General features: G+C 38.1%; 1 protein-coding gene across 1 annotated transcript; it reads right to left on the bottom strand.

The window, feature by feature from the left end:
* Positions 1-2,693: 2,693 nt before the first annotated feature.
* Positions 2,694-7,947, bottom strand: sspn (sarcospan (Kras oncogene-associated gene)). Its single transcript, XM_079465236.1, has 3 exons — positions 7,422-7,947; positions 5,143-5,229; positions 2,694-4,547 (listed from the first exon to the last, which is right to left on the bottom strand). Exons 1-3 carry the CDS (start codon positions 7,680-7,682, stop codon positions 4,188-4,190), a joined length of 708 nt encoding a protein of 235 aa, XP_079321362.1. The 5' UTR covers positions 7,683-7,947; the 3' UTR covers positions 2,694-4,187.
* Between the last annotated feature and the right edge of the window lie 831 nt (positions 7,948-8,778).

Raw genomic sequence — 8,778 nt, 5'->3', positions numbered from 1 at the left:
AAGTTTGATGGTGAATGCGGAAAACTTTTTTAAAGGGGTAGTTCACAAAATAAATATTTGATTCACCCTCAGGTCATTTAAAACCTGTGGAACACCAAGAAGATATTTCAAGAAATGTGGTTTAGTATCCATACGGGTCATTTGTTTACCAACGTTCTTCAAAATATCTTCTCTTGTGTTCCTACAGGTATGGAATGACATGAGTGTGAGTAAAAGATCAACAAATCTGCATTTTTTTGTTGAGCTATCCCTGCAGTCTGTTATGCATAATGACTGTGGTGTTAATAAGCTACAATGCACCTGAGCTTGCATTTACACACGCGACAAGTATTTCGGAGTTCTAGAGAGTAACCTGATCTTAACCATGTGACGTGAGTATTTTAAGAATAAGATCCTTCTTTTATTTATGGAATGATATAGCGATGAGCAATGAACGGTGAGCATTACTACCAAATCAAAGATTTTATTTACTGTAGCTAATCATTTGTAACTTTAAATTGATGGTTATAGCACTGCAGATGTGCAGTACGATGTAGAAAATTGCATCAATTTCATGTTTCAGAGAACAGATCTGAAAAACAAAGACGACTGCCAGCATTAAAAAGTTCAAATCAAAGTCTAATGAAGTGCATCTGCCTTTCGTGCTGATAAACACTGCTGGAGTAATATCCATCAACAAAACACCTGTTATAGACTTTAGATATCGTATTCCTTGTTTGTTTAGGCCACAGGGCCCTACGCAGTTACGAGGGAATGCAAAGTCTCATGTATACTAGTTACTTGCGCAGGTTAAAATTAGCTGCTGACTGCTCTATTATAGCTCACAGCTGTCACTAAGCAAGGGAAAGTACTTCTGTAGAACTTCTGGAATGCTCCATCAGGGAGGAGAGGAGAGATGTTGGATACCTGCCACTCTCACTAACTGTCCCCAATATAAGACACGGACCGCTCATCTGTCGATAGCATGCTTTTCCAAACAGAGTTGGGTCAGTTCCTCTGAGAAAGTAATGAATTACTAGTTACTAATTTCATATTCAATAGTGTAATTACATTCCTGTACAAATTATCTCCGAAAATGATTTTATTACTTATTACTAAGTATATCCTACATCACCAGATTAGAATTGATTCAAGGATAGACGTGAAATGGCTTATTTAATTCATTCAAATAAATAACTGCAAAATTGATTCATATTATCTGACAAAAGTATACAAATGTAAGAAGCATACATTTAAAGTAAGACTTTTAATTTTGAATATATTTCACTGTATTTAGTTCAGTTACATCAGAAGTAACTGTAATTAAATTGCAGAAAGGGAAAAGTAATTCAATTACAGTAACTAATGACTAAGTAACTAGTTCCACCCAACATTAATTCCAATACAGGACAGGAACAAGCGAATAACAATAGTCATGGATATAGCAGTTATTCAATGAATAAGATGAGGGGTGTTTAGTTTGGTTTGTTAATGTACTGTGCTGAACAATGATCATTGTTTTAAGTAAGCATTATGGTATGAGCGTATGTAGTGTAATGGGAATATCTGCTATATTAATGAAAGGTTAATAGAGCTCTGACTCATGGTTTGCTGCTTGGCAGTCTGTAGCAGGTGGTACAGATGAACAACGACATTCTTATTTTAGAAAGTATCGTATTGGATAAAACTTATTTCGCAAAAGGAATCAATATGTTTAGTCTTTCCCAGAAGAGGAAAAAATGCAAAATTTCAATGCATGCATCCTATGAAAAAAAACATTTGATTTTAGAGATTAACGGAAAGGGTTGTTGTAGGTACTATAAACTAAAACTAAAAACTTTATTGACCAATTAGCTATCATTTTAATAATTTGTTTCTCTAACAAATTGGTGGATATATATATATATAATATATATAGACATGTATATGTAGATGCCACATTTGACCGTTCCAGACATGTCATATGACTGGATAATCTGTAACAGGTAAGTTTTTATGAAGTTAACTGAAGTGTTTAACTGAAACCTTTGACTTTTTGAATTGTGTTCGAGAATATGTTTGTATCTGCACAACAGCGCACATTCTTTGACGTGCACTGTAAACTTCCTCTCGTCTCGAATGTTCACAGACCGGATTTGACTTTGACCTTGTTCCAATATGGCGTACGACCTGTAGGCCGTGGAAACAGCTGCTAATGAGTCATCCATGTATGTAACCCACAGCTAATAATGTAATTCATTTGATTAAAATATGAGTTCATACACTTTCAATAAACTTTCAAACGCTCTCGCTGGACTATTATCGTGCTGCTCAGTAACGCAGGCCGAGAGAGACGGATCCGGAGAACAGCATCCAGCACAAACACTCATTAATCTAAATATACCTCATCCCTTCCTCCTTTCCGCATGTGATGGGTCTTCATGTGATTGTGTGTGTTGTTGTCATGCTGGTTGGACGGAGAGCAGATGAGATCTGTCACATGAGCGCGTCTCTGAGTGGCAACAGAATCCCCCATGCTGCACCCTTTCCAAAAGCACCAAATGTGAGGGGATTTTTCATTTGACTCAGCATTCATGCTTAATCTAATAGCTTGTGGAGCGACTCACTGGAGCTGCTGTAGAGAGAGAGGGGCCGCGAATCTGATCTGTGTGGTCTTATGTAGACATTTAGAACATCACTGACATAGTATAGCTGTTTTTTTATCAAACACTGGTGAGATTTTTATTTACTTATTTATTGCACAAGAAGAATTATATGATTATTATGTTTGTAAGTGGGATTTGTGTTTGGGAGAAGACATTTCACAAGGTTGTTCAGCATAGGAGAAATACATAATGAAATTCAATTAGTCACTTTTTAAAACAAAACACAAATGGATGATGAGGAAAAGCGTTATGTAAATGTCTTTTATTAGAAAGAAGCTCAAAGGAGAGATGAGTCATACAAATCTTACATTTAAGGGTGTTTTGCCCGTGCCAGAACATCTTGTTAAAACACCAAGCTAAATGTATTTTTAAGGTGACAGGGCTTAGTTTTAAAGTATGGTATAGACAGAGATTCATGCATTTTTGGTTTGATTGTCAAGTTTTAAATTACTTGAATGTTTCCACTCTTAAAAATAACAATGACTTCAAATCAAAACAATAGGAAGAGTTTTTTCTTGGAAATCATCAGCTTTTTGTCTCAGTACCCCTTCCAGTCCCCCCAAACCTTCACTGGCTGTGTGAACTGTGACTTCAGGCCAGCCGTGTCACTGGACACACCTTTCATTTCTGACCGCTGTTTACACCGCCTGTCTTGTCTCTACGGTTCCAGGCAGTTCTTTCTTAAAGCGAGACTGCATCTAATACTTTACATTTTATAAACTGTTCAAGTTGATATTTGTTTTTATTTGTATATTCTCACTACAAATCTAAATATATACTATATATTTTCTTTATTTAATAAAATATTTTGACTTCTGTCACGAAAACAAATTCCTCGTGCGTGTGAACATACCTGGCAATAAAGCTCATTATATTCTATTCTATTAATCTATTAATAAAACTGATCATAAGAAAATGTATTACTTGTTAAACTTTTGCAGAAGAATTATGAACATTGAGCAATGGACCAATGAGAGCACTGGAACTGAAACATTGAATAAAAGGAGTCGGGCAAAGATGAAGATCTTGTCATTCATTCAATATCTGCATCTCTGCAGGATATACAAGCAAAACCTCGAGCAATTTTCAAACTTTAGCACTCCATTTCAAAAGAGGCTTGACGCTCACTGTACTTCTTTGATCTTACATGTTTACGTATTATTGAGAATGTTCATTTAAACATGTAAAACTGCAAATAAATGAAATTGTATGCATGGCATCACTAGATGAGTGAGAAGAATAGATTCTTTAAGTCGTGACAGGTCTCGCTTTCCTTCAGATAATAATACTCTCGATGGCAGTGGCAAATTAAAGACGCTTAACCTTGACAATAAAACCTTAAAAATGTCCAAAAAGCCAATATACAAAAGTATAATATCTCTAAAAATCACATAAACATTTCCAAAATATTTTAATTGTCCTTATACAAATATCGTTCAGCTGCTTAGATTGAATGTCACATATGACTCAAAACTTCCGCTTCTGTTGAAAACAGTTTCTTCCTAAAGGCACGAACGCTCCTACGCTCCACAATTTTTGCTTCACGGGAGTGATATCTCAGCTCTAAACTTTCTGCCACTGCTGGGCAGAGGGAGATCCCGTCTGCAGGCCAGCAAAAAACACCTGATACCGATGTTTCCATAGCATGAAAGCCCCCACCAGGCAGACAATGGCCTGAGCCAGGTTCAGCACGATCTGCAGAAGGTTGTACATCGGGAGTGTGCTTACGATGGCGCTGCAGTCTGCTACGCCGCTGTAGGTAAAGGTTCGAGCAATAGGATCCTCAGGGTCCAGGGTGCATGTGCAGTCCTCGCCCATTTCCTTGCACAAGAAGCTGTTTGTCAGGGCATAGTGGTGGCACTGGAAGGCAATGACCAACACAGAGATGACAAGCCCTATCGTACAGAAGAGGAAGTACAGGAGCTGGAAGGAATGAAGAGAGAATCTACAATCATTTTTGACGATTATGATAATGGGATGGACACTACACACTGGTGTGACCTGAAATGGTTAGGGTAACGGAAATTAAAAGTGGGAATCTGTTCATATAAGAGCTAAAAGTTTAATCTTCATAACCCAGAAATGATGTTGGTGTAGAGGTTTTAATGGGCCATCAAGGCACTGAAGGCGTGCCAAATGGAAATATAATGATGATATCAAGAATTATTTCATATCTGTCAGAGCAACATTTTTATCTTTTTAAAAATGTTCCTCAAACCACATTTTTTCACTATAGGATTTTTCCCAGAGCTCCTCCCCTCCTACTTGATCTTACATTTTATGTTTGCATTTCTATATCTAATTTCTATTCAATTTATGGCACAAAAAGACTAAAAGTCATCAAATATGGAGGTACAAGGGTTCAGAAGGACAACCGCAATGTTTAAGCTTATGTCTTCTATAAAGCATTAAATCACATAAACATATGTTACTTATTAATGTGTTATATAACAAACTCGTGCACTTTGAAATACACATACAAATCCCAGCAATGAGGTGCAATTGCATTCATTTTCACCTTTGTGACAAACTGTACCGTTGCTCTTTCATCAGGCACTCTGGTAATGCAGAAGAGGACGAAACCCAGCAAAGCCACCAGGCACAACTGCAAAAAAAAAAGATTTTTTAATAGTCCTCTTGTCATTCAGACCCCATATTTAGCGCCGTATTTAAACAAATCATACGTGTGACCAGTTTTATGAGGTGGCACGAGGATGCCATGCAATGCACGTCCATCACGTGGATCTCACAATCTTTTCTTGAAAAAGTTGCCATTGTTAGCAAGTTATGGACACATACCAGTCCACAGGATTGCTCTAATCTTATTTGCTGTAAAGCAGGACGCCACAGTTCCCTGCATCCGCCTGGGCTCTAATGAACCAGCCGTGACCCTTATTGTAATCAGCATTGTGCAACTCAGCATCGAGCTGTCATCTGATTGTATTTGCAAATTGAACAGTTCAACCCTTCAAGATATCTTTATCTCTCACGCTTTTTATATCACCCTTTCATTCTCTCTTTTCTCTTCTCTCTCTCTCTCTCTCTCTCTCTCTCTCTCCCTCAGCGTGATTGGAGTCTTGTGACTAACGTGTGGTGTCTAATTTGATTGTTTTTCCCAGGTTCTGAGGCGAGCTAGCTGAACAGACGTCTTGGTGACCTTAGCTTTCTCTTCAGGAACAGAGGTGCTGGTCTCGTGAGCCCTGAACTTGAGATGCTACAGTGCAAAGACACGCTATCCGATCAACATTATCACACAAATGTTGTGTATGTGTCTGTGTACAATAAAGCTCTTTCATAAGCACATTGCTTCATAATATTCTTACATTAGCTGGATGCAGGGCCGGCCCGCGGCATAGGCAACATAGGCGGTTGCGGCGCAGCTTCTTCGCGATTATAATTAAATCTTAATACGTTCATTGTGCATGTGTAACGGAAAGTAGCTAGTGTGATCTGTGCAGGTAAACTCCACTCCATGACTTCAAGAGATGCTCCTACCACTCATGTCAGTGCCTGTGGCCTTGTTGTTAGTGTGCCTGCATGCTGGACTCAAATAAACAGCTAAGTGTGTTTAATGGCACTGTGAGGGGCCTATGCCATTTATTTAAGAAAATACAAAATAATACAATAAACTTTTATTTGTGTCCCTACATCATTTGCGCAGAGGCTAATAACAAAATGTTATTAGCCTTTATCTAAATAATAATAATAATGAAGTATTCGTTTTATGAGGTCTAATATTTAAATACAGTATTATTGTGAAAACAATCTGTTTTATTGAATTTTCAGCATTATTTTCAAACAATGAGTAGGTCTTTAGAAATTGTTTTATTAAAAATATATTTAGTGGTTATTTATTTACTTCCTATTAATCACAATTCATGTTATACTGTATTAAAATAAATAAGAATTTTGCTTTTAAAAAAGTTCATTTTCAGATATTGGCATTAATTAATTTTTTATAGGGGGCGCAATCTAAAATATTGCCCAGGGCTCCAACAGAGGCTGGGCTGACCCTAGCCAGATTAAACAAAACATGATTCGGCATGATGATTAAAAAACGTATGTTAGATAAGATGAGTAGCAACATGATACAAATATATTTATGAAAGAAAGGTATCTCTTAAAAAGTACAACGTTCATTTTCAGAAACATTTACTTTTAAACTTTTAAACATTTATTAGTTATATTAAACTTTTGAGAGTATAGAAATTGTTTCAAATTAAGGTATTTGTAATCCCAAAGCTAATATATGCCAGGTGTCCTGCATGTTGTAGCTCTCTGTTATCTTGTCATATTTTTTATGTGACCGGACATGCATGTCATAGACGCTTGCTTTGAAGAAGCCTTGAAAACTTTCCAAAGTTGCAGTTTCAACTGACCTTCTTCTCTTAAGAGTAAACAAAATAAAACTTTCTAGTTCATTGTACTCAAGAACCTTCTCAAAATGTTAAATTGTTTTCAGTGAATACATCTTGCCTGTTTATAGTATATTAAAAAAGGTTTTTTTGTTATTTTGCATGTCAAAAGAATGAGATTGGCAATCCTGAGAGTCGATTCATTGTTCTTATACACATTCACTGGTGATTCTCATGAACTCTCAATACTTTTAATATCTATGAGGTTATTAGTTTCACTTAAAATGAATCTTCTTTTGAACTCAAACACATGAACTTATGAACTTGGCAGTTTGGCCAATGGAAGGTGGACAGGTGAGATGGCCTCATGCATGGCCCCTAAAAAGCAAACAAGGCATGCTGGGAGCTGAGGATAAGGATGATGAAGAGGAGGGTTGCTTACAATGATTCCAGCCCAGTGGGGCGTCTCCCTGGCTAGCAGAGAGGAGCTAATGGCAAGCATGAGGAATGCCACGCCTGCTATCGCGATACCCAGCAGGAGCTGTAACAGAGCCACCAGCAAAGGAAAGCGGCAACCACAACAAATCTGGGCTTCCTCCGTCACTGGGCCTCCTGTTCCTGCTTTTCCCTTCTTCTTCTTCTCATTGCCAGGGGGTGCGTTCCCCCCACCCGAAGACCCCAGCGGACTTGCTCCCATCCCCATAATTCCTCCTCTTTCAGATCGAGATTCCTAATCTTCCTCTGAGGCAAATTGTTCTCTTCTCTGTTTGTTTGTCCGTTCTTTTCTTTCTTGCCTTGTGTGTCTCTAGCTTTCTTCAGCCTGAATGTTCCTGCACACACTGTCTGCCTCTCTCTGCCCTCCCCTTCCCCTCCCTCCTCACTGGAGCTCTGCTCGGCCGCTGCTTTTCGGAATCAGAAAGGGCTCTGAACTAATATGGAAAACATTTGGAGCAGATTCCACATGCAGCGTGAGAGCCACATATAGAGCAGAACCGAGCAGAGGAGAGAAGGCAGAGAGGAGGGTGGGTAGGGGACCGAAAGCAGTAAGGGGGGACTCTAACACACGACAGCGACTAATCTCCCTGAAATTAAGATGTTACAGTGAATCTTACAGGCAAAAAGACTTTGTCATCAGCAAACATGTGGGTGAATGCCTGAATCCTGCACAGTTCTTGCTACACACACTGTATGATCCACTCATGACGGATATGGAGTCAGTCGCATGATTTTAATTAGGTTATGACCTGCGGGCATGTGAGACGGTTAATAGCTTATGAAAATTATAAGAGTGCGGGCACACTGCGTGGTCATTTTACTTTGTGTGAATTATGCAGAATCATTCACGGCATGCAACATATGTATTGCTAATGAAATCATTTAAATGCATTTAGCAAAAGTGAAGATGCAAAAACGGATGCCCGTAAATAGTGACGTTTAAGTTTTTGCTGCATAACTTGCATTGCACAGAAAGTTTAAAATATAACCTTTGAAGCTTTTGGTTAAATTATTATTTACTCACTAATGGGTCTGGGTGGAGCCCATCTCGAGCATCTTATTATTGTAAGCAATGACCCTGCTTAGAGGACAACACTGTGAAATGAGCTAAACCTGTCAAATTATTCCTTTGGGATTCCTTCATAAAAAAATACATCACATATAGACAATTATGACCAATTTTGATCATAATGTTATATTTATGTATAGAAACAAGGTTTTTGAGACCAAGAGCAAATATCTTTGGCTTTGAAGTGATATGCTGGGGTTTATAGTTTTCTCCAGCGGAATCTATTCAGCAATGA

Source organism: Barbatula barbatula, assembly GCF_947034865.1.
Source record: "Barbatula barbatula genome assembly, chromosome: 10".
NCBI classification, from domain to species: Eukaryota; Metazoa; Chordata; class Actinopteri; order Cypriniformes; family Nemacheilidae; genus Barbatula; species Barbatula barbatula.
Note: the sequence above shows the minus strand (reverse complement) of the source record. Positions and strands in the feature narration are given on the sequence as shown.